At 31.6% G+C, this 27,967-nt stretch overlaps 1 protein-coding gene across 3 annotated transcripts in view; it reads left to right on the top strand.

The window, feature by feature from the left end:
• The window catches only part of DPYD (dihydropyrimidine dehydrogenase), a 1,007,953-nt gene that overhangs the window by 300,821 nt on the left and 679,165 nt on the right, over positions 1–27,967 (top strand). For all 3 annotated transcript variants that reach the window (XM_051993282.1, XM_051993281.1, XM_051993280.1), the window contains exon 6: positions 20,412–20,608. In XM_051993282.1, the coding sequence (XP_051849242.1) occupies positions 20,412–20,608 (197 nt within the window). The remainder of the gene's footprint in view (positions 1–20,411; positions 20,609–27,967) is intronic.

Consider the following 27,967-nt stretch of genomic DNA (forward strand, 5'->3'; position numbering starts at 1 on the left):
GTCAGTTAAAGGATCCTTACTTGCCAATCTACTGAAGGGGAGGAAATTTTCACTCATGAAGATATTTACATTGACGAAAGCATGGAAAAGCTCTTTCCCACATTAATTTATCAATGTATAGCGATTCTCTGTGACTATATGTGAATGTGTATATACATATATTAACTTGCCTCTGTATATTTGCCTTGCTTCCTACTGTCATTGTGGCATAAACTTCTTGAAGTCAGAGGTTATACCCTCTATTTAGTACAGTGCAATAAGGATAGCATAACTTTAATTGGTGTTTATTGAATAAATGTTTGAAAAATCTCCCATATGTTAATAGGTATATATAATAAGAACATTGTAGACATTTAGAAAATAATAAACATCCGTTAATTAACCATGAATGGCATATTTAACTGATCACAAAGTTTTTTCCCCTTTTTTCTTGAAGAACTTGTCTTGGGTTTTTGGTTCTACAAGGTTTCAGAGTGAAAAAGAAAAGAATAAAGGAAGAGGGAGTGAAAATATAATCTATGATTTTGACTGTAGAACCCATCAGCTATTAAGTAGATCCTCTGTGCCAGTTAGTGCACTAAACTCTGGAGATATCTACATAGAAATTACAAAACCAAAGCCTCCCTCTTAGCAAGAAGCTGATGTACTCTGGGAGCATACAGTATAGAAATATAAAGTAGAATCAAAATATATGCAATTCAAGTACATCATAATTTTCAGGAAAGGGGGAAAAGAAACATATTATAAACTTGAATCAAAGGGAAAATATACCACACATAGAAAGTGGTTCATGGATTGAACTTTGAAGGAAACGAATGATTCTATGGAATAAACACAAGAACTTAATCATTTAATCTGGTAGTATTCTTGACACATACTATGTATGTTTGACATATTATAATTATCATATCCTTCTCTAAGGCACTTTATGCCATCTAAATTAATGGAGCAGTTTAACATTTTTGATCTATTGCCCCATGTAATATCTCTTTGCTTGCAATCTCAGAAACTCTGTGTTTGAAAACAAAATGGTAGACTGACTAGGTGTGGTGCTAACCCAAAACTAAGACAAATCACCAATATAATGAATCACAAGTTGTATTTATGCTTACTTTTACCAGATCACTTAGAAATAGGATGCTTGCTAATGAATAATTGTAAGATTAATGACCTTTGATAGTTATTATCTTGTTCTAATTTCTTGTCATATTTGAATAAAATTATCATCATCAGTTGACATTTGAAACATTAGCAAAATCATTTTTAAATAAACACTTTCTGCAGAATCAAGTTTAATTTTCTTTTAGAAACAGACTTACTGAAAAAGTTCCTCAAAAAATACAATAGACTACTTACAGAATGATAGAATGTGATTTTTGCAGTCCAAATGCAAGTAACATTTGTTAAAGTTTGACTTGTTCCTGTTTTAATGTCCTCTTTTTTAATATCATAATTAATAGAAAGAAATTAAGATTCAGTAGATTTTCATAAATATCTGCCATTCTTCCTCAAAAATTTTTAGTAATCTATTAAAACACGCTCAGTGCTGGCATAGTGATTGATAATAAAACTATAGGACAGGATGAATAGCTTGGAATGATTTTCATCATCATGTTTAAGTTTGTTTAAAGTAATATATTAATATCAAGAATCCTCATGTGATCAAACAGTAAACTTCTGGAATAGTAACAGAGATTTGTTAAGATGTATTTTTATTTTAGATTTAGACATTTTGTTATTATAATTTTTGAAATAAATATAGAATAAAACTGGTGATGAGATTTGGGAACTCTCTACTGGTGTATGAGTAGCTACTCTACTCATACATTTTATTGATTTTTGAAATACTTATGCTAATGTTATATTTGCAGTGAAAACATCTTTATTGTTTACATCTCATTTTAGAATATGTAAGCAATCAATATTGGCTATATTCAAGTTTGGGAAATTGGAATGTAAATTATATGAATTACATGTTATAGTCTTGGTTGATAATAATATATATTTAACTGTAATTACATAACAATGAAACAAACATTTTCAAAATGGACATTTAAATTTACAAATACTGAAGAAATTTAAGTTTGTTTCAGAAAATTATATTTTGCTTATTTTTAGATAATACATGATCAGCTTAACTTCAACTTTATATAACTATTGAAATGCATTGTGCAAAAGAGTTATATAGGAGCTAACTATATTTTTAGGAGATTAACATATCCCAAGATTCATAGAGAGATGAGATATTTTAGAGGGTGCAATGATTTTACAGTCAAGAGACAGGATCCAAATCCAACTATGCAGCAAGCTACTCAATTAATTTCAGGCTCAATTTCTTATATGAGAAATGGGAATAATAATAACCCACCACTCACAAGGTTGTTGGAGGATTAAGAAATATAACATAGATATAGTCCTTTGAAAACCTTATATATTATATAATTCTAGCTATTATTATTATTATTATTATCATATTGGTAAGATTATTTTGTTGCTAAACTCATACTATTGTAAACTTTTTAAATCAGAAACCACTATGTAAAAGTCAGTTATTATTATTTTTCTTATAACTTCATTTGTAAATTAGAACACTAATAATCATTACACTAAAGAAGGGATATATATATATATACACACACACACCAATTATTTTCCCTTTTATCTCATGTTTTGTGGCATAATGGAGAGAATATTGGGCTTGGAAATAAAAAGACACAATCCTAACTAATATATTTATAGCTGTTTTAACCTGGGAATGTCATTTAACCTCTATGTACCTCAATTTCATCTTTTTAAAATGATGAAATTGGACTCAGTAACCTCTAAAGCCCCGACCAGCTCTAAATTTATGATTCTATGGACTATACACAAATCCTGCCTTAAATACTTACTACATTTATGATCTTTGGCAACTCAACTAATTTTGACTTCATTTCGTACTTTGAAATGGGGATAATAATGTCTATCAAACTGTTAATTAGCAGAGTTATCAGAAGATTTAAATCAGGTAATATGTAAAGTGTTTTGTAAACATGCAATGCTACTTACTAATTATGATGGTGCAATTTATTTTTGATTTTATTTTAGACATTTCAAAAGTTTATGGCTTTTTTCTACATCTTTTTTCTTTCATAAATCTGTAGTTTCTACTGCAGAAAACTTCCATCTAAAAATTCCTCATGTTTTTCTTACATATTTAGACAGCTGTTTGAAGACTCAGAAGTTAATTGACTTGATTTGTATGAAAATCAGGACATGACCCTAGATATTCCTTACTTTAAGAGAGTTATGCCTTCTATTAATTATCCCATGTTGCCCCTCTCTTAGTCTTATATCTTGACATACAGCACTTTTTAAAAGAATAACTATTTCCTATCATATTTATTTTTGTTTAATCATTCCCCTTACTTTGAATCAATCCTAATTGCTGAGTTCATAAGAAAAATGATATAAATGCAAGAAGTAAAGCAAATATATTCTGAAGGTGAAAATCACTTCCATATACATCTTTAGTGCTGTATATGACTCTCTCATGCTTATTCCTAACCCTATTCATATTTCTATCCCTTTTTTTTTTATCCGTATCTCTTTCCTTATTCATATAATTCACATCCCTGGTCATATTCACATTCCCATCTATATCTATATACAATATGATGCTATGGTATCATTATGAAAACCAAAATTGTTATAATTAGAGAAAAGTAAATTAATAGGTTAATGAAAATATTTATAAATTAGTATATATCATATGTGTATGTGTGTATATGTATATGTGTGTGTGTATATATATATATGTGTGTCATATCTATTTAAAGTTATCCGGATCTTTGGACTTTAAAGTATGCACTGTTCCTTCATTAATGCGAATTCTATATCTAGGCAATTCTTCTCTTTTGCCTGTAAATTCTTCATAGTATAAGCACTTAGGAAATTGTGGTCTTTCCTTATATCTTTAAGAAGGCTGCTTTTCAATCTGGAATTATGGCCAAAAAGTTATCAGACTGTGCATACCCTTTGATCCAGCAGTGCTACTACTGGGCTTATATCCCAAAGAAATACTAAAGAAGGGAAAGGGACCTGTATGTGCCAAAATGTTTGTAGCAGCCCTGTTTGTAGTGACTAGAAACTGGAAAATGAATGGATGCCCATCAATTGGGGAATGACTGGGTAAATTGTGGTATATGAATGTTATGGAATATTATTGTTCTGTAAGAAATGACCAGCAGGATGAATACAGAGAGGCTTTGAGAGACTTACATGAACTGATGCTGAGTGAAATGAGCAGAACCAGGAGATCATTATACACTTCGACAATGATACTGTATGAGGATGTATTCTGATGGAAGTGGATTTCTTTGACAAAGAAATCTAACTCAGTTTCAATTGATAAATGATGGACAGAAGCAGCTACATCCAAAGAAAGAACACTGGGAAATGAATGTGAACTATTTGCATTTTTGTTTTTCTTCCTGGGTTATTTTTACATTCTGAATCCAATTCTCCCTGTGCAACAAGAGAACTGTTCGGTTCTGCAAATATATATTGTATCTAGGATATACTGTAACATATCTAACATATATAGGACTGCTTGCCATCTAGGGGAGGGGGTGGAGGGAGAGAGGGGAAAAATCGGAACAGAAGCGAGTACAAGGGATAATGTAAAAAAAATTACCCTGGCATGGATTCTGTCAATATAAAATTATTATTAAATAAAATAAAATTTAAAAAAGGCTGCTTTTACAGCTATTTTAGTGGCTGGGTGGCATATTTAGAATATGAGATATTTTAAAGAGGGAGATTGTAATTTGCTTTTCGTTGTATCCCCAATATAACAAAGTGTTGAGTACATAGTAGCACTTTCAAAATAGTATTAATTAGAAATTTATAGACTAGTTAGTAAGTCAAAAATTATTTATTTAGTTCTTTCTCTTTGACAGACAGTATGCTAGGTACTGATAATACAAAAATAAATAAAGTTGTCCACCATTGTCACCACCAACTTCTGGAATAAGAACTTGCCACTTTACAAAAATTTCTGGGAAAACTGGAAAATAATATGTCAGAAAGTCAGCATAGACCTACATCTTATACCCCATACCAAATTAAGGTCAAAATGGATACACAATTTGGAGATAAAGCATAATAACCATAAACAAATTAAAAGAACAAGGGGTAATTTACTTATCAGATCTTTGAAGAAAGAAGGATCAAAGAAGAACTAGAGAACATTATGAAAGGCAAAAAGAACAACTTAGATTATAATAAATTTTAAAAGATTTTGCAGAAATAGAACCAACAGAAAGAAGATTAAATGGGAAATACAAAGTTGGGGGAAAATCTTTATAGCCAGTGTTTCTGAAAAAGGTCTCATTTCTAAAATATATAAAGCACAAATTTATAAGAATTATAAGTCAAAGGATGTGAGCAGACAATTATCAGATAATGAAATTAAAGCCATTTGTAATCACATTTAAAAAATGCTCTGAAACACTATTGATTACAGAAATGCAAAGTAAAAACTCTGAGGTACTGCCCCACACCTCTCAGATTGGCTAAGATGACAGAAAAGTATAATGATACATGTTGGAGATGAAGTGAAAAAACTGGGACACTAAAGCATTGTTGGTGGAGTTGTGAAATGATACAACCATTCAGGAGAGCAATTTGGAGTTATGCCCGAAGGGCTATAAAACTGTACATATCCTTTGATCCAGCAGTGCCATTACTGGGTCTGTATTCCAAGGAAAGGAGGAAAAGGGACCCACATATGCAAAAATGTTTGTATTAGCTCTTTTCGTGGTAGCAAAGAATGGAAAAGAAGCCCATTGATTGGGAAATGGCTGAACAAATTGTGGCACATGAAGGTAATAGAATATTATTGTTCTACAAAAGTTATGAATGAGCTGATTATAGAAAAGCTTGTAAAGATTTACATGAACCAATGTATCTTAATGACCTCTTGTAGAATACTATCCAGACTTTAAATTGTCTCTTCTGTATGTATTTTCCAGGTCACCTATTTTGCCAATAAGGCATTTCACATTTTCTTCCATTTTTTTCACTATGTTTAGTTTATTTGATTGATTCTTGCTGTCTCACAAAGTCTTTAACTTACATTAGTCTTGTTCTAGTTTTGAATGTGTGATTTTCATCAGTTATCATTTACATCTTTTCCCATTTGTTTTATTCCACTGTTTAAATAGTTATTTTCTTCAGACAGTTTTGTTCCTTTTCTTTTCAAACTGTTGGCTCGCTTATGCATACCTCTCATTTCTTTTTTTTTTTTTTTTCATTTTTTCTTCTACCTCTCTTATTTGCCTTTTGAAGTTTTTTATGAGCACTTTCAAGAAGCCTCTTTGGGCTTGAGACCAATTCATATCACTCTTTGAGATTTCTCCTGTGGACATTCTGTCCTCCTCTGAGTTGGCATTTTGGTCTGTTCTGTCACCATAGTAGTTTTCTGTGGTCAAATTTCTTTTCTGTTTCTTGTTATTTTCTTTCCTTTTCTTTTGGTATTTCCTCCTTTTTTTGTTTTACTTTTATGGTTGAGCTCTGCTCCTGGGGTAAAGAGGAGACTATCCCAGCTTCCTGTGTAGCTCTGAGCCTTGGCTTTGAATGCAGATGCTCCTTGTGTTTGCAAGGGTAGCTTTGCCTGCTTTTTTCAGGAAACAGCCTGGTTTCCCAGAGTTTGCCTTCTGACCTGGAACTGGGGACTGCCCCCCTGATATGCTCCTCTACTAAGCCAGGATCTAGGATCTTAGTTGCGGATTTACTGTGGTTAAGAACCTCTCACCGACTTTCCCAGAGTCTATCAAACCTGGGCTGAACACCTTTTTCGCCCCAGTGAGACTGACTTTTCTTGAAGTTTTTTTTTTTTTTTCCAGTCTATCTTGAGCTGGAGAATGGTTTCATTCAGTCAGAGTCTGTTCAGAGGCTTGGTTTCATGTGCTTTTCAAGGGAAACTGGGAAAGCTGGACCAGCTTCTTGACTTGACACTGCCACCTTGGATCCACCAATAGTAACTTTAATCAGAAGTTGAGTCTAGCTATGTGTGAGTCTTATCTTAAATTGAGGAATTTTTAGGCCACAGCAGCTACATCAACTAAACAAGAGATAGTACAATCTGTATCTGTGGAGTGTACACATTGTTAAAAATCCCACACCCTTCGAGGATTCAAAAGACAATCTGTTTCTTATTCAACAATTATATCATGAAATTTTATGGAGAAAATAAATACAAAATGAAATTCAAATCTTAGAAGACATGTCCTTAAATCATTGGGAAAAAGAGTGATTGGGAATCACAAAACAGGTATATGCTAGTTCATTTTAAAAACATTCAATTAGGGTGCACACCTGCAAGTTACCAATATAAAATCACATTGAAGGAAGGCTGTAATTGGATGGTGATATTTGCATAATTAGAAATCAATAGTTTAACTTTTATTTAAGAATTTTTATTCCTGATTAAAAGTGATACGAATACTATATAAAACATTTCAATTTTGGATGTGCTACCCTATTCATTCAATTATATAAGCCCTAATTTCTCAGATGGTTGTTATTTTGGTTATTTTCTTATGCTTTTTTTCTCTTTACTTGTTGTGTTATTTTTTTATTTTTAACCATTCCTGAAGTCTTAGTGTTGACATATGTGGTGTTGCCAGTGGAATTAACTCTTTAATAATGTATTTTATTAACTATGTATGCAAAGCAAACATATCATATGTTCTAAAGTGTTTAAAGTAATACCTGAACTCCAATATTCTTTCTTGGCTTTATTAGCAAATTTCTTGTATTATGTTGATTTGGACTATAGAAATTTCATTTTAGGAATTGAAACGATGCACTCACATACAAAAGAGCTTTTTATTCAAAAAAAAATTATACTTTTTAAAAGTGCCTGACAGCTAGAAAGGTGAATTTTCTTGCTATCAGTTTTAAACTAGAGAAGAACAAACCTTGTATTCAAAGAAAACCTACTGTAGATTTCTTTTCTAGATAATAAATTATGGTATTCTTAATCACTAGTTTTCTGAAACGCTATATTCAACTAACTCGCAAAATAAATTGAAGCTTTGCAGCATATAGAATCCACTGACTTATTTTCCATTATATCTTTCTAAATATGAGTCCTAAGAAATGAATTAAAGAGATACTTTTCTTAATGTCTTTGATAATCTGTGTGCATACCCATGATCATTTTTTGGATATATTTAGGATGCATTACAGTGTGGGAGTTTGTGAAATAGATGCATTTTGTTAAATGAGTTCTGGAGAGATTTTAAACTCTGGGAATAAAAAAATAGATGGGATTGGAAAAGATGAAGAGGGGAACTTTAGGAAATAGGGTTGAATGACAATTAGAGCATAGGTGAAGCAGTTAGTTCCAGAGAAGATTGAAATGGAAGCATTTTCTCAAAGTTTTTTTGCAGGGGTGTGTGTGTGTGTGTGTGTGTGTGTGTGTGTGTGTGTGTGTGTGTGTGTGTGTATGTGTGTGTTAGAAAGGATAATTTTTCAGTAAGGATTTAAACCATACCTATTTTCCTTATATGTTACTTCTAATTTAAGAAAAGGGATTGTTAATCCCTTTTTAAATTTTCCAAGATCATTTTGCATAGATCATGCTTTTGCCCCCATCATATTCTATCTTGTATGTATTATATATAGGTTAAAAAGTTGGAAAGTGCTGAATAAATGCTAACCATTATTATTATCATTGATTCTATCCTTATTTTGTTAGATTTAGATCTAGAAGGAGGCAAGGATCCTTGGAAATTATGTGTTGAGAGAGGGGAAAATGGGGTGGGGAACTGAGGGTGAAGAGGAGGGAAGGAGGGAGAGAGATAGAAAAAAACATAAAGACAGAGAATAGAATAGAAAAGCAAAGGTGAAGAGAGGAGAGACAGTGAAGGACAGAGACAGAGAGAGGAAGAAGAGAGAAACAAAAACACACAGAGAATTTAAAAGGAAAGAAAAAGAGATGAAGGAGAGAAGAGGAGAAAGAGAAAAGGTAAGAGAGAGACACAGAGAGAATAGAAGAGGAAAGCAGAGGAGAAGTGAGAAGAGAAAGAGAGCAGAGGAGAGGAGAGATAACAAAGTGAGACACAGACAGGGGAAGGAGACAGAAACAGAGACAACAACTGAGAATGGAAGAGGAAAGGAGAGGAGAGGTTTGAAGAAAGGAAAAGAGAGGAGAGAAGAGGACAGGACAGGAAAGAGGAAAGAAGGGAGAGACACAGTAAGGGCCCGAGATAAGAGAGACACAGACAGAGAATCAGAGCCATATAAATAAGGGGAAAAGGATAAGTGAGAAAGGGAAAAAGGAGAACAAGCAGAGAGAGAGATAAGGCAAAAGAGAAGGAAACAGCTTTCTTCCCAACAAAAAGTGATTCCATTTTAAGAACTTATCTCAAAATGGAATTCTTTAAAAATTGCTTTTCAGAATCTCTATTTAAATTATTTCAGCTATTTAAATACCCCAGAGGTGTCATCAGCTTGTTTAGTTAGCCAATCAAATTCTTTTTTTATGAGTCAAAGAGGTCAAGTCTAGTAAAGTTATTAAGATTGTATACCATCTTTAAATATTTTAAATTCCATCATGCATGCCCTTTAGCTGATTACATTAATTGAATTGTGAGAAGTAGGTATGGAATGAAATCCTTTCACTTACATCTAAAGCATGATTCATTCAGTCAGTTGTGTCTCACTCTTCATGACCCCGTTTGGGGAGTTTTCTTGGCAGATATACTTGGCAGATATATGCTCAGTTTTACATTTGTGGAAACAGGATTAAGTGACTTGTTCAGGGTAATAACAGCTAGCAAATATCTGAAGCTGGATTTGAATTCAGCAAGTTGAATCTTTCTGACTCTTGCCTTAGCACTTTATCCACTGGGTTTCTAGTTGCCCATGATATTTAATCCTACATTACCTTTCATCTACGATAGTAATCTTATAAAATGAAGACTGCAGTGTTGTCTCTCTAGCTTAAGTATCCCTTCCAATGGGCAGACATTATGTATTTGCTATTTCCCATTACACTTTCCCCAGTTCCCCAGCCTGTACCGACACCCCCATAAATATCTCATGGAATATAGTACAGTGCTGGGTCATGATAATGCTGCATAAATACTTATTGAATTTGATTGAAATTGCTAAGCTTTCAAAAAACTGTCCAGTTCATTTTGTTCTTCATTCAAATTTTATTTTATCTTGCTGAGGTATAGAGCATCCGCTCACATGTATGTCTGTGGTATTTTAGTGGGATGGGTAACTTCATTACGTGTAATTATCTAAAACTTGAGCCCTCCCCATATATTTCTAATATCACAAAAACTATTGGAAATATATAATAAAAGTTGTTTCTTTTTTCTGTGTAACAAGGCAAACATTTCGCAAATCTTATTCAATTCCATTTATCACAGACTAGCTTTGCAATGCAATATGAATTTTTCAGTCTGTGGAATGCATTAATAACCACATTAAACCCTCCCATATTGTGTGAGTTGTCAGCCATAAATGATTCCTTTAAAAAAACAATTATCTATCTTCTGCCTTTACAGTTTGTAAAATGCAATGTTAATTTATAAATGCTGGTAAATTTTAACATGGAAAAGTTAAGTTTTTTTAATCACTAGTTTGCATAGCTGAGAGTACTCAACTGAGTACAAGAAAATTAACATTTATTCAAGCCTAAATGAAATGTGCTGTACCCTCCTTGATTCTATTAAATGACTTTATAAAATGTGTTTATGAAAGGTTTTTGAAATGATGTCTTATTTTTAAAAATATATAATAAAATTAAGCTATCTGTATGTAAGATTTACATTTTCCCAAAATATTTGAATTATTTTCAATTTAAATTAAATCTTTCAATTTTTTTTAATTTTTAAAATGTTATAAGGCAATAGACAGGTATTTTGGTTTAATAATTGAAAAATGGTGGATGATTTTCTAATCGAGCATATAGTTTTGAACTCACTTTTTTCTTGGTCCTTCTTTATTGATATTATTGTTTGGGATAGAGAAATTATTTTTTAAATTTTATCTGTTTTATTAAAAAAATCAGTAAAGGAAAACAGGTTAAGTTATGCAAGGATGTATTTATGTATGTATATATAGATACATACATAAATACATACACAGACATGCACGTATATCTTTGCTACCCCTGCTAATTCTTTGCTTTAATTCTGCTCATTAACTTGCCTTGCTAGTATTTAATCTCTCCCCACCTATGGATCCCTTCTTTGTCTTCATCCCCCACCTTTTGCTTCCCCACTATACCCATCTCTTCCCCCTTATTTATTTATATATTTTGGAGAAATATCTCATACTTAAGGAAAAACAAAAAAAACAAACCTTGATGTGATTTTCTTTTTATGTGGAAATTGTATGTACCTTATTTCAAGCAGATTTTTTTTCCTCCTTTATTTTATAAGGCTGAATTGGATTCATAAAGACCTTTTTTCTCCAAATCATATTTGCCCTCTCTTACTGACAAATACATTAAATTCTATAGTTAGGGATTCATTCTTTTGACTTAATATGTCTTGCTTTTTTTTTTTTCCTTTTGACAGCTTTTTAGCCAAAGTTCTGAGATTTTTTTTTTGAAGTTGCTTTTCCTTGATATCATTATTATTATTATTGTGCTTATCAAGGAAGTTATCCCCAGTTCTCCCATATTTCTATTAAACTGTCATAGTCTTCATTTTTATGTACAATAAAATTCTATTACATTCACATAATACAATTTGTTCAGCCATTTGCCAATTGATAGAGTTCTATTTTATTTTCATTTTTGCTACTGGGAAAAGAACTTTAAATAAATTTGTACATAAGCTTTTTCCTTTTGTCCATGACCTCATTAGAGTATATGCCTAATGATTATGACATTAAGTCAAAAATGATGTATGATTTATTGACTTTTTAGATATACTTATAAATTGTTTTCAAAATGGCTGATCCCAAAAATCATAATTCCATTAACATTTTTTAATGTCAAATACACTCTAACAATTGCAATTTTCTTCTTTGGTTATATTTATCAATCTGAATGGGTGTAAGGTAAAACCTCAAAGTTACTTTTTTATTATTAGTGACTTCAAATGTTTTTAATATAATTGTTGATAACTTGAATTTGTTTTTTTCAGAAAAAATTAATATTCTGTTAATATCCTTTGATCCTGTTAATATCCTTTGATCATTAATATAATGGGAATTGTACTTTCTCTTACATATACCTATATTATCATTTCTACATGTCTTAGATATTGAGACTTTACTAGAAAATTTGAGGTGAATATTTCAAACAATTAGATATTTATTAAGTATATATTGTATGCCAGGGACTATATTAGCAAGTTTTTTTGTTCCCCCCCCCCCCCGGAGTTCTTATCCAGGTAGTATCCTTTGCTTTATTTAACACTGTAATACTATGTTCAATTGCTTCTAACCTTTTTATTAAAATTAATTTGTTCCATTGATCAACTTTTCTATTATTTAATCATTCCTAAACTATTGTGATGATAATTGCTTTGTTGTATAGTTTGATATCTGTTCATCCTGTCTCCTTCCCTCCTACTTTTTTTCCCATTCTTTCCTTTAAGATTTTTGACCTTTTCTTTCAACAGATTAATTTTGCTATAATTTTTGAGACCATGATAATTTAGTTGACATTACATTAAGTTGATAAAAGAGTTTAGGAAACATAATGTTTATTATCATAACATAGCTGAACTATGAGGCTTGTTATTTGAAAGGTAAGCCAGTAGTTCTAAGTCGCTAATTGTACCTTCATGTAAATTGGTTTATCCGAGGCTCTCTGGAGAACAAATTTTGGTGGGGAGACAGATGAAAGAACATGAAAACACTGGGTAAAAAGAAAGAGAGGGAGAAAGAATTAGTATTTAGTGCCATAAAGTCAAAGTGGAATGGGTTGGAATACCAAAGGAGAACTTCCATAGTTTTTTCTTCTTAAGTACAACCCTGCTTACCAGGATGAATCAGTTACCAATTATTTATTTAGCACCTATTATATTTGTAGGAAAAATAAGTTTCATGTTTTATTGTAAATAGATAATCAGGATTGGAATCAGGAAGACTTGGGTTCTGCCCCCAACATCTACTGAGTGTGTGATGATGGGCAAGTCATTTAATTCTCAGTTCTCCAGGCAACTGTCTGACACCCTAAGTTGTAAAGTAGGAGCTAGTTTACATATGTAGCTGTTACAATTTTTATCTGGATGTGCCTATAAGAGTCAATCACAATCTGTGAAAAAATGTGACTAGTGGACTATCTGGGAGGAAAAAAAAAAACTTGATGAAAGAACTTGATTTTGAAGGAGTATTTGAAACAATTACAAATCAAGAGACAAAAATGAAGTGTCTCAGTGTGTATGGTACAGAGAAACGCTGTGAAAAGATCAGGAAAATAAGATACCTTTGAAACTGGGGTAATCTGAAAAGGCTTTACAAAGTTCCTAGAATCACCACTGAGATCATCTAGGTCATTTCCCACATTCACAGATGAAAAATATGAGGCAAACTAACTTATCTGAGGATTCACAGGAACTAAATGTCAAGGCAAGGATTTGAACCCAAATTGTCCTGCTCCAAACTCATTTGTTATGAACATGAATTGTATTTTGGATGATAGAACAAGTAGGAAAAATATCTTAGACATGAAGAACTATCTAGTAAAATTAATCTCATGTCGTTTTCCTTTGTTCAGTATCTTGTTAAAATCTTGATTCTGGTGAATTGATATATTGGGCTATATAGTATCGCCATATAATGAAGTAGGAAAAAAAAAAGACATAAAGCAGTTTTCTTTTAAATGACTGATGACTGAATTGGAAAGTATTATGAGTCATAGGACTAAAGGCCAAAGAATCAATCTTATGAGAAGTGTCTAGAACCATTAAAAAATACTCATGTTGAAAATCTTCTTCTGTTGGGAGAGTGGAACAGAAATCATCTTTTATCATTTGTCACATACAGCTATTTCTTTGAATTATGATTCAAAATAAAGTATCTTTTCAAATATCCCTTTTCTGTAGGATGATTAATTTAGACATAGAATCAATATTAATATTTAATATGTCTCCCATTGTTAATTTCCATGATGCCTTCTCTTCAGTGATTCACTTGTTGCCACTAGTATCATTAGAAGAGAAGTTTGTGGCCCAATTTCATAAAATAAACAAAGAAAAAATACACAAAAATGTTACAAAGCCAAGATGAGGAATAATCAAGAATTATGATTTAAAGAAGCTCCTCTGTGTAAAGAGATTAGAAAATATTTCATGTTATTTGTTACATTGAAATGAACATGGGATTAGTAGTCAGAAGCCTCGAGTTTAAATACTGTTTAAGCCACTTGCTACATGACCTTAGAAAAATGGCTCCCCTTCTCTGTGTCTCATCAAGTGATCTCTATAGTAACTTTTTGCCCTAAATTTTATAATTTAATAAGTAATTGAAATGAATCCCAGGATGCTATAGCCTAGAAAACCTGTCTCGAATCCTGAACTTGTCATGTAGTGTCTGTATGACGATGAACAAAACATATAATCCCATAGTGTCTGAGGAAATAATGTCAGACTATAAACCAAAGAGTGCTCATTGGCTTTAGTAGGAGGTGAGAAAACTGACAATGAAATCACAGATTTCCTCTCCAGTGCCATGAATTAAAATAAAAGAGCAAGAGAGAGCGAGAGCGAGAGCGAGCGAGCGAGAGAGAGAGAGAGAGAGAGAGAGAGAGAGAGAGAGAGAGAGAATAAGAGAATACTTAAATGAAACTCTTCATATTGCATTATTGTAATGAATTTTCTGTCTTTGGGAATCAGAGCTGCTGAATTCATAATATTTTCTTGGCCACTAGAGAAGATCAATGTATTTTCCCAGTAATCCCAATCACTATTCGGTCAAACTGAAAATTATAAAAAAATAAAAATTTATATAAAGATTACATTATATAATTCTTTAAAACCATTATAATCTTTTAATACTCATGTGGAGGGGACCCTGGCTTCTCAAAGGCTATAACAATAAAATACAAACTTTGGTAGGTTCTAGTTTCTTTATAAGTTTCCTTCTCAACACAGGGCTAGTCTAATTTCAGAGAAACTCATTACCAGAGTTGCCACAGATTGATATATTTTTAACCACAGTCCATCTTTTATATAGCCACGCAGAGACTAAATTCAGTATTTATTTACCAATTTTTTTATTTACCAAAATAAATAAGCTATTTAAAATTTGAACTATTAAATAATAGTTGTAAGAATAAGATTTTGATATAATAAAAAGCAAAAGAATGAAAGCATTTATTTTTTTCCTGTTAACCTTAAGCAATTTTATTCACTAATCCCTCCCTCTTTCCTCCCAAACTTTCTACCCATCTACACATTTATTTGAGAAGAGAATAGAATGAAATAAAGGAGGGAGAAGGGATGGGTGGGATATAGAGAAACTTGTTCTCATTGAGAAGTAGGGAATTGGAATTAAAGTTGGTAAAAGCATACATGGAGTAGAGCAAACCCTTGTCTTAAATGATACTCTTCTATTCTATGGGCAGGTAATGGTTGTCAAATATTACCCAATTTTTAGAAAGTCATCTATTCTACTCTTTCTTCTATTCAATTGTGGACTGAGTTTTTTTATCCATGTGGCACAGGGATAGAATGCCAGGTTTGGAATCTGAAAGACTCAGTTCAAGTCTATCCATCTATATCTATCTTCCTACCTACCTACCTACCTATCTATCTAATTATTTATCTATCTTCTGTACACACACACACACACACACACACACACACACTAGTTGTGCATTCTGGATAAATCATTTAATCTTCTTTTGTCTGTTTTTTCATCTGTAAAATGGATATAATAACATTTTTGAATTTATTGTTTGCTAAAACTCTCATATTTTTCAGACAGACTGATGTCTTTATATTTTTTCATCATGTGCACATCAGCTCTTTCTATGGAATGTAAACTCTGAAAGTATAGCGACTGTTTAACCTTTGTGTTTGTATCTCTCAGTATTTAGCATAGTCACTGACGTTTAATAGAAGGAAAATAAATAATTGTTGATTAACTAATTGAAAATAATTCAATAGCTTTCCAACTGTTTTATTTTTTGAATAAAGAATTCCAACTGATTCTGAAATGCCCTATCAATAATATGTATGCTTATGTGCTAAGTTTGTGAGTTCTTCTCTGACTTCCTTGGTGATATTCTCTAGTGACATAATCATTTCTGTTTATTTTTTTCTAGTTTATCTTTACCCAAATGTTCTACATCTATTTCTCAGTTTTCCTCATAAACTCTATTTATAGGAAGGGGAATTGGTCCCTTCTCCAAAATCAGTTGAATTAATCACAGAAAAAAAAGACACGTAAATGAAATAACAAAGCGTTTATACATTAAACTGTGTGTGTGTGTGTGTGTTTGTGTGTGTTGGGGAAATTCTGTCCTATGATACCTTAATAAAATGTGAAGGAATTCTTCCTGATAAAATTAGAAGGGCAATTACCCCCTGACTAGCCAAAGAATGACCATGTGCCTTATGACCATTAAAAAACCAGGCTTGCTTTCCAAAGACATTGTGATGGAATCAAACATTTTGGAATGCCCCTTATCCAATGATGCAGCAGGATATTTGAGAGAAGAAAAAGGAGATTTCATCTTTTTCCCTCCCCTCTTCATACCATGGCATCTTGTGATAAAACTACTGACTGAGGTGAAAATATTGGATCTAGGAGGAAGTATATATATATATACATGTGCAGACATAAATATACACAGAGTAAGAAGGGAAAATTTGCTTCAACATTAGGTAATCTATGGTAACAGAGAAGAGAATCAATTATAAATTCAAGAAGAAAACTAGCTTTGTCAATTTAGAGTCAAGCTGTTTAGTGAAATAGACGGGGATCTTAGCTGAATAAATTTGTTCGGAGAGATTATTTGCCCAATAGGGATCAGTTCCAGAATGCCACAAGAAAAGAAAGTAGATCATGTCCCTGAAATATCGGAAACATTATTTGCACTGACTATGTGTTCCCTGCACAAATAGTTTTCTGTTAGTGAGCTCTAAGATTCTATTCACTCTCCATAGTTATTTTTTGTGTACTTGTGGGAGAGTGAATCCCAGAATTATGAAGGTATTGTTTATTGCACTTTTCTGCACCTGCAGGTAATAAGTTATTAATAAATGCTTATTGCCTGACTAAATATCTTTGCTTTGGGCTAATTATGACTGTTGACTGATGATTAAAGGTAAACTAACCTGTGGGAGCTCATGAGATATATAGTTCAAAGAATGTTGACTGGCACCAGGGAATATTTTTCTCACTGCGGATCCAACATCCAAATCTACATATGCTAAGTTGGAAAATATTCCAGAGGAAGTATTGTATTCATATGCATTCATCTTCCTCATGCACAGCATTCTTTTTATTCCCCCAATATACTTTGCCTCTCTTGTTTCTTTTGAATAAAGTTTGCTGTTCTAGAGTCAGTGTGCAATTATGATTCTTATTCCATCATATTTTCATTATGACTATGACATCAATTTTGATTCCTTGCATTGGGATTATTAGTTCATTGTGCTTTATAATCACACAGGAATACTTGACTCAACTGAGTAGTCCTCAAGGTTTGTTCTATGCCTCCTGTCCTTTCTCCCAGCAAGTGAGTCTTCTTCCACAGATCTCTTTTATAGTTACCAGCACTCTGCCTCCTTTCTTTGTTGGTTTACATACCCAACAAAAGGCTAACATTACAGTTTGAAGAAGAGACTATGAAGAAAATAAGACAGGGAAATTTAGTTCACTTCTTTGAAGAAAATTACCATATATAAAATCACTTCACTTCTCAGAAATTCCATTTCCTCATCTATAAACTTAAGAAAACACTATTTCTTATATGTAGCACACAGAGCCATTGTGAAGCTCAAATAAGATCGATAATATAAAGTTTATCGTACCTGTATTTCAAATACTATAATAGATTTGGGATTTCACTTATTTGAATATTCCCTTCAGTAATACAGAAAGCCATTCATTTATTTAGCTCCTATAACTGAGTTCACCCCCTGATGTCTACTCATTTTTCTTGTCTATCTTTACTTTCTCTTGACATTGAGGTTAACAATTGAGCTTTCTGACTGTCGATTTTTTCACTTACCCTTAGCAGTAAAACCAGTCCATTTTCTCTTATAATTAAACATTTTCTTGATGGTATCTTTTACTTATATTCTTCAAATCAAATGGGATGTTATATAAATGTGTGATTTTTTTTTACTCTAATAGAAAGAAATAGATCATTAATGCCTTGGGTTTTTTTGTTTACAAATTTGAAAGATAACTTTCATCTTTAAAGGAACTGGCATTTGGCAAAACCTCTCTCATGCTAATTATTTTTAAAGAAATGAAAATTATGGAATAAATTATATATTAGATTCAAAATTGATTAAATGTCTATGACTGAATTGCATTACTTGAAGTATAGATTTTAACCTGGAAGGAGAAATCTCTCACATAGTAAATACTCCAGAGATTTCTGCTAAGTTCTGTGCTATCCTCACATTTTTAAGAATAGAAGGCAGAATTCTTAAATTATAATTTAAAAAATACCTGGAATTGGATAGGTAAAACAATGAGTGGCAGAAAAATGTTTTCAAAAGAAATTGATAGATCATAATAGTGGACTACATGTAAAAATATTTAGTAAAATACAAATAAATATAAAATCTTACAAAAGTTACAAATCAACTTTATAACTAGAATAATGGGAGTATATTTAGACAACTCTGTGTGAAAAAGACTTGAGGATTTTAGAGAATTTCAAATTTAGTATCAAGGGCATGGACCATGATGGCTAAAACAAAGGTTATTAAAATATTTTGCTGCTTTAAGAAGATATAATCCAACCCTAGTGAGGTAAGAGATAGATTATATTTTGAGTAAACCTGGAAAATTATATGTAATTCTCACATTTCAAGAAGTAAAACTAATAAGCTATATTTTATTCAAAGCCTGACTACTAAGATGACTACTCAAAACTTTTTCATAAAAATTCAAACAAAAAAGAAGGTTATTCTGGAGAGAGATGACTTGAAATAGGCATTAGAATTGTTTTAGGAAGAGGGATAGGCTTATTTTCTTTCTATTTTTGTATTAAGAGGAATAATGGTGAAAGTTGCATGGAAGTGGGTATAAGCATCTTGAAAATAGAAATTTAAAAAAATCTTTCTAATAGTTTCAGCTTCACAAATGTACAATTGACTATTGCATAAAACAGTGAACTCCTAATTAATACAAATATTTAGAGAAAGGTTTCATAACCACTTTCACCTAAGTAGTGTTTGTACATAGAGCAAAGGAGTGGGATCAGGGAAGACCCAATTTAAATATGTCTGCGATACAAATTTAAATGATTTAAATAATAATCCTAGAGAAATCATTTAATCTCCCTCCCTTCCTCCTTTTCCCCTCCCCTTCACTCCCTTCCCTCTTTCTGTCTCTGTCTCTCTGTCTCTTTCTCTTTCTTTCTTTCTCTCTTTCCATCTCCCTCTCCTCTTCTTTTTCCCTTTCTCCCTCCTTCCTTTTCCCCGCCCTCTCTCCCCCCACCTTCTCTTCTTCTTTCTGTCTCTGTCTTCCTCTTTCCTTTTCCTTCTCCCTCCCTCCCCACCAATCCACCCCCCACCTCAACCTCACCACTGCTGCCTCTTTTTTTTTCCAGTAAAAAGAGAGAATAATATTACTTCCTTCACAGGATTCTGATAAGGATCCAATTGCATAACATAAAGTGCTTTGTAAACATTTAAACGAGTGCTATCTATGATCATGGAGGGCAGTCATGTTGGATAGGACCATTTCTGAGTTTCATACCAACTCTGAGATTATATAATTTTAATGTATTGAGTTTGATAGGAATCCATTTGCTGTCACAGTATTTTCAAAGATATCACAATTATTGCATTTTGTGACTCAATTTTATATTAAAATAATTTCATTCTTATGTAATGTTAGGATTTTGGATTTAGGTACCTGGTCAAATTATATAATGTCAGCTAAAGGGGAAATATGATTTGATTAACAGAACTTTGCTTCCTGAGAATATAATATTCTCATCACATTATTCCTGTTGGTAACAAATCTGTTTGCCTGAAACATGTCTTTACTAAAGAGAGTTGACAGATTTTGGCCACCAGAGTCCTTGCCTTTATCTAATGCTTCTTGCTTTTACTCTCCATATTAACACTAATATGCTATTACTTATCCATTTGAAAATGCCATTACATAAAAGGATGTTTTTCAGTAATTAAAAAAAATGCTTTGAAGATAACAAATTTAGTTGCAAACTTCTAACAAGGTGAAATGATTTCTTCCAGGTATTCAAAGCAATGAATATTCCACAAATCAGGAACCCTTCTCTGCCTCTTCCAGAAGATATGCCTAAAGCTTATTCTGCGAAGATTGCTCTTCTTGGTGCTGGGCCTGCAAGTATAAGCTGTGCCTCCTTCTTGGCTCGATTAGGCTACTCTGACATCACTATATTTGAAAAACAAGAATATGTGGGTGGTTTAAGGTAATGACTACATGCATTTTATGTTTATACTGTATGAGATGATGGAGTCAAACAATATGAATATAGTTGGTTCATGTTCCTATAGAAACTACAGACTTACAGATGGTATTTTAAAATTTGCATATTGCAAGCTCTCAAACTTTGTATAAATTAGTTTTCACTTTAAATTTTATACTTGGCTGCAAGTTCTGTTATTTAAAATTTCCTCTGTCTCATTTCCTAAATGCAAGGTTTACTCCTGACAAAAAATTTTTGATTGGACAAAGGCACAATTAAGTCCAGTGAAAAATTTGTCTTGCATCTTTTTGACTTTTTTTAAAATATAAAACTAGTGATTATTAAGGAACACAAACATCAGAAATTGAAATCTTTAGTTTTAGAAATCATTAAAATTTATTTATGTATGAATTTGTTGTTTTCATTTAGGAAAATACAAGCAATTAGGGGAAGAAGGGAACTGCTTGTTTTTGTGTTGCCAATGTCTGAAACACCAGTTTGTACATTTTCTGGGACAGAACCTGAAATTTTATGGGTTGGTGTAAGGAGTTCTCTAGTGAGGGACAATTTTTTTTTTTTTTTTTTGCAATGTGTAATCTTAGAACACTGCCTGGGACACCAAGAGGTTCAACAGCATGCACAGACTCAAGATGTCTAAGAAGTCTAACTTGAGATTAGATTTTCTTCATTTCGAGTCCAGCTCTCCATCTACTTTGCCATATTGCCTCTCTTTGTACTTGATTCATATAGGTGATGCAAAATAATGTGGTTTTTCTGAAGGGCATTTTTCAAATGGGTTAAAAAGCATTCTCCATAATGTTCCTTCAGTTTGAAATGTTTTAAATCACTTTAAGAGGGGAAAAGGGGGAGAGGGGAGAAAGCCAAGTTTATTTAGGAAATTTTATAACAGAGTAGGGGGGAAAAAAGCAATAAATAACTGAATGAATAAATAAATAAATAAAACAAGAGACTTGTAACCCAGAGATATGAGTCCTAGTTCTGCCCGTCATTTTGTGTTCTCATGGATTATATGTATACATACATACATACACACATACAGAGTCACTTAACCAACCTGTTTCCATTTTCTCATTGGTAAAGCATATGTTAGACTAGATGACATCTAAAGTCTCTTTTAACTCTAAATTTTTGTTCTTAAAACATTTAATCTCTCAGTCTCGTTTTCCCCATATGTAAATTAGTGATATTTTATCTGAGTTGTTGAGAAGAGCTTTGAAACCTTAAAGCATTATACAAATATTGAGTATTTATCTAGAAATAATCCAGTTTATGATTAAGCAATATCTGCCTCCTAATACTTCATCAAAACACATAATTATTGTAAAACATTTAAATCGAGTATTTAATTTTTTTTTTCTATCCACAGTCTCACCATACTCTTGGAACATTAGCAGAAGCTATCATAAAAGAGTGGTCATTTCACCTCTCTGCTTTTCAAACGTCCAGTAGGATAAGCCTAGCAAAATGAAAATTTGAAATATAAAACAATACAGAACATAAATAAAAGATATAATAACAACACAGAACATAAATAAAAGACTTAATAAATCAGAAAAAACTATTACTATTCTTTTCAATAGTTGTCAATTAGTTTAACAGTTATTTTCTTTCTATTTCTTTGAAATTGCAATGCATAAATTAAAAATATAGCTAGCAGTGCCATCTTCTGCAGTGTGTTCTGGGCAGTGATCAGTATCATAATATTTTTAAAATGTAGTTCTTACTGTACTTTGTTTCTGAGCTGTAAATTTCATATATTTAATGATCACATAGAATAAATTTAATCATATTGTCACTGTCATTTTTGCTTATGTTTTCCAAGTCTGCTGGCAACTCCCAATGCATGCTAATGTATTTTAACTTTTAAAGAACAGCTAAATATTAATATGCTAAAACCAACATCAATGATCATGAATACAAAAACCCAGCATTTTATTCAGATATAAATCATCTACTATTGAGTGGACTTCTTTGAGAACATGACTATTTGTCAAGTGATGATTATTTTATTGCACTATTGGCATTTTCCTATACTCTATTTTTCTGAACATCAATCCCTACCTATAGGACATCATATAATCTACAGAGACATATTTAATCATTTAGAGAAGTAGTGGGCCCACCTCATGAGTTGCTAAAAGAGAATGAGTCACTTTCTTTGTAAGTAAAAGTTTACCACAGATTTATTCATTTAAAAGAAGAAAATCCGTAATCTCTTAGAAACACATGCTGTAAATGAAGCATTTGTATACTTTTTTCAATTATACACATGAGTGAATATGTAAATTTCTAATTTAAACAACATAAAGTTTATCCTTGCCTATTTACTGACCAATTACAAAGAAGATCTTTGCCCCTATGTTGCATTCATAATTTTTTCGTTAGGAGAAAAACAGATATAGCTTCAAAATGGGTCATATTCAGAAATTTAAGGGAATATTTACATAGACTATTTTCCTAAATGGCTTTTCTTTGCTTATTTTGAATAGGTCATAAAAATTATTTTTATTTTGTGTTACTTTACTTTCAGTAAGGCTATAACTTTATATAAAGTTATTTTTATTTCATTTTTCATTGGTTACAGAGACCAAACATTTTTTCCCATTTTTTTTTCTCCTTCCTTCTTTTATTTTTATGGCAGAACCTAATGGCTCACAATTATGTGGTTTATGATGACTTGTTTTTAAGCTCACCTCACAACAAAGGAATGAAAAGAAGCTAATGGTTAATGCAGATTTTTTTTTAAAGATGGAATTTAGCCATCAATGCTGCCACAATTTCCTTGTTAATTTATCTTCTCACTTACACAGTTGATTTTTATTCTCTGGTCTCTTCAAACTAAAGTGCCTAAAAAGATTAAATTATCTTCGTATTTGAAATCAATTGTCTCAAAGATGTGATGTCAGGTTTTATCTTTCCCTCTCCTCAGAATCTAAACAGATTTTTCCTTCACAGGTGAATAAGTATTATAACCAGTTTTAAAAGAATTGCCAAAGTTGCTGAAAAACATTATTGCCTTCATGTCAATACTTTACCCATCCCTTAATATAATCAATAATGTTTCCTTCTGCTTCAGTTATCCTGAAATAAGTTTAAAAGGTTTAAATGAACTTGACAGCAATAATGAAGAAAATATCTCGCAAGTTGTTTTCTAAATCAACATCTGTGTTTTACAAGGGCAAAAATAAATAGAAAAATAATAAGCATCTTTTAAAATAATATATCTCATCAATTGCCCTGATGTTTTTCTTTGCTGTTAGAATTCACATATCATAGCATGTTCACTACAGCTGATTCTTTGTTTCCATTTTGTTTTTTCTATGAAGGAAATAGGTTGCTAGTTCTAGTCGTGATCATTATAATTATATTTTATGAATTTATAATTATCAGCATCAAAAGTTTTTTTTTTCCTAAAAGTTAGTATAAACAAACATATGGCTTATCAGCACTATGTTTGAAAAATAAAATGGCTTGTGGACACAGGCATATCTGACTTATAATGTAATTATGTAATGTAGATAGCACTTGGGGTTGAATTTTATTCCTGACATATTTTTTTAGCTGTATGAGCCTTACCAAATCATTTAAATGTTCCATCTCAATTTCCTTAACTGTAAAGAGGAATTTTAGTATTTCACTTACTAGTCTAGAAATTATGCTATGAGGAAAATGGCTATATAAATATAAGCTATTATTAATAATAAAAAGAATTATGTAGAAGTATGGGTTGGTATAAATCATATATTAGTACTTCAGGACTTTTAAAATTAATCGCCACTCCTCTGTATAAAGAGAGCTACTGGTACGACAGTGGGAAATTCCTTTCAACAAATGTTCAGTTTATCAAAGGAGCACAGAAAAATGGGAAAAGACTAATTTTCATTAACCTACAGATTTAAAGTCTCTTTAAGTCTTTTCCAAATGTCCTTTATAACAGTGAGCAATATAACAAGTCTTTAAATACATATAGAAATCTCTGAGATTTCTATACTTATCATTAAACCATTCAAGAGATCCTTCTACATCCCTGAAGATTCTGTAGGAAGAATCTTGTAAGTGCGTGAAGAAATGCTTTACAAACGAGGACAGCAAAAACAATGAGGTGAATGAGAAAATGCTTCTAAGTACACATTTTAAGCCAGGAAATTGCTTTCCAAATGCAACTCAAGTCTATCAAAACCATAAGGGAAAAAAAAAAAAAAGAAAATAGAATCCTACATTTTCCTCATAAAAGATACTCCCCCCAAAATGAAAACTGTTATAAATTCCATATATAAAATGAAGAATCCTACGTGAAAGAAATATGCAACCAAAATGAAATATTCCAAAGGAATCACAGAGTCAAAGACCTGGATGTTACTAATAAAAACTAAGAAAATTGTGGAATATGTTATCCCCAGAAGGTAAAAGCTACAGGCTTACAACTAAAAATTAACTTATCCTTCAAGATTAGTATTATCATATGGGGGAAAATATTTTACTGGGTTAAAGGACTTTCAAGTATTCTTAATGCCAGCTCTGAGTTGAAACTTTAAAATGTAAACACAGGATTCAGAAGAAACTTAGAAAGTTGAATACTTTTGAGTAATCAGAAAGTGCTTTTTAGTTGCATAATCAACTTATCATCTATTCTTTTTTTCTTTTGGATTGGATGAATTTTATGATATAATTTTTCTCCTGTGAAGTGTTTTGATAGAATATCAAAAGTTCTGGGATAAGATTTCATTGTTGTCATTTTCTTTAATGAAAACATATTTTGTTTCTATCATGTGTTCTTGAAATTATTCCCTTTAAAAAGGGAAACAAATTTGTCTTTGAACCCTAATGATATGAAGGGTCACTGAAGGAATTTAAAGACAGATGAATTTGTAGTTATTTATTTGTATTTTGGTGGTTTTATAAAAGGAAAAAAAGAAAGAAAATTAAATATTTTAGGGAAGAAATAAGATAGTAGTAGTTAGAATTTACTATGTATTGTGCTTTGAGTACTAAAAAAGAAAAAGACTATATAAGAATGGAAACAGAAATAGGAAGAAAGAATCACATAAACATCAATCTAATCTGAATTTTAAGAAGGGTTTTCATACAAATGAACAAATTTGGGGGTAGTAATATGCCAAACTCAATAAGAAAGAATGGGGCAAAGGAAGTTTAAGGAAACGAAAGGTTTTTTAATAATGGTAGAAACTGAAAGATGATTGTTATTAGCAAAATGTGGTATCTTATTGGCGATTCACACATGTTGAATTAATTCTCTGTTGCCATCTTCTATGTCAACAGATAGAGAAAGAAAGGAAGAAGTATAATAGGATATGGTGACGGGAAACATTTAATTTACAATTGTTGCATAAATGTGGTAAACGTCCTCATGCAATGGAGGAAAATAGTCAAATGTTTTAGAAAGTAGAAGCTAACAAGATGTTGTTTATAAGAATGAAACTTAAAATATAAAGATTCACACATAACTAAATGTGAGCTGCTAGAGAATTTGTTAAGCTTCTAGTATACTCAGGCAAGGATAATAAACATAATCTTAAAAAAGGAAAAGTAAAAATACATAAAGACAAAAGAAAAATAAGAAAATTACACCATGTTTAGTGGCACTATAGACAATGACATAATGCAAATATAATAGTGTTACAAAAATATGTATTTGTATTATTATATGAATATGCTATGTGTAAATTGGGACAATTACATAGTCCAATGGATACAGAAGGCCCTGGAGTGAGAGGAATTGGAGTTCCTTAGACTCTTATTTTCTGTGTGACTCTGGACAAGCCAATTAACCTTGTTTGCCTCATTTCTATCTATAAAATAAGCAGGCGAGGAAATGGCAAATTACATAGTATTTTTGACAAGGAAATCCTGAAATGGGATCACGATGAGTCTAACATGTTTGAAAAACAATGTGACAAAAATATATAATTTTGTATAGTATATTGATATATAATATATAGTGGAATAATATATTAAACATTATACACATTATATACCAATACTATGTATTGTGTGTGTGTGTGTGTGTGTGTATGTGTGTGTGTGTGTGTACGTATAGATACATATGTGTATTTTGTTAACAAAAGATCCCCAGGCCTGGAGGTACAATCTGGTCACAGATTACATAGTTTCATTGTCTGAGAAAAGGCTTGCGAGGGAAAGAAGATCCTGGAAGAAAACAGAAAGAAAGGAAGAATTCTCACCTGCTCAGAGGAAAGTGGTAAAAAATAGCTAGATAATATAATTTCTAGAGGCTTCTAGGTAGGAAGCAGGGTTAAAGAAGAAGCCATATATAGACCTGATAGTCCATGATGTTTAGAAATTCCTGAGCAGGGTTTTGAGTGTGCAGCTACTGCTCTTGAGCTGTTTGGTTTGTGGCAGCTACAGGTATGTCCAAATTTGGCTAGAATTCACTTGCAATGGATCATTAATATGTCAAAGAGCTTTGAGCTTCAAAAATCTTTCTGACTGATTGTTATATAACTCCGTTGTTCTGCTGCCCTGTGAAGAAGGGAAGTTTAACTTATACTATGATTATTACAGAACCTATCCTAACAAAATAGTATATACATATATGTGTGTATGTATGTATGGGTGTGTGTGTGTGTGTATAATATACATGTAGGTATAATACACATTGAATGAAAAAAGCATCTAAATACTTAGAATCTGTATTAAAAATACATGGTAATCTCTCTATATATACCCTCTTTTAAATCTAGATACTTCTAACAAAAATATCAAGAAAGAAATTAAAAATCTGAATAGAACTTTTAAAAAGTTAAATATAATATCTATGTGGTTTTTGGATGTGAAGAGATGCATGACACCTTTATACCTCTTACAAAAATTAACCATGTGCTAAAGTGTTAAACAAATGCAGAAAAGAGTAATATTAAGAATATTCTTAATTTACTACAAGAGAATAAAAATATAAACAATAAAGGTATTAGAAAAGTGATTCAAATTTAAATGCAAACCAAGTAATCTTAAATAATCAGTGAAACAAAGAACAAATTATAGAAATAATAGAAAGTTTCATAAAATAAAATTACAATAACAATATCATATATCACAACTTTGGGGATCCTACCAAAAATTGTCCATAGGAGAAAATATTGTCACTAAAAATTATCATCAATGAAAAGACAATGAACTCACTGATTAATGTGTATGCAACTAGAATGATGGTAAACAAGCAAATAAGAAATTCAACTCAATTTAAAAATCATTTCTTCAAATTAAATATTAACAGTGGAAACAAAAGTGGCTCAATTAGAAATACTAAGACCTGACTTAAAAAATAGAAATGAAATATTAGCCAATCTGATTTTTTAAAAG

The sequence above is a fragment of the Antechinus flavipes genome, chromosome 4 (genome assembly GCF_016432865.1).
Source record: "Antechinus flavipes isolate AdamAnt ecotype Samford, QLD, Australia chromosome 4, AdamAnt_v2, whole genome shotgun sequence".
Lineage (NCBI taxonomy): Eukaryota > Metazoa > Chordata > Mammalia > Dasyuromorphia > Dasyuridae > Antechinus > Antechinus flavipes.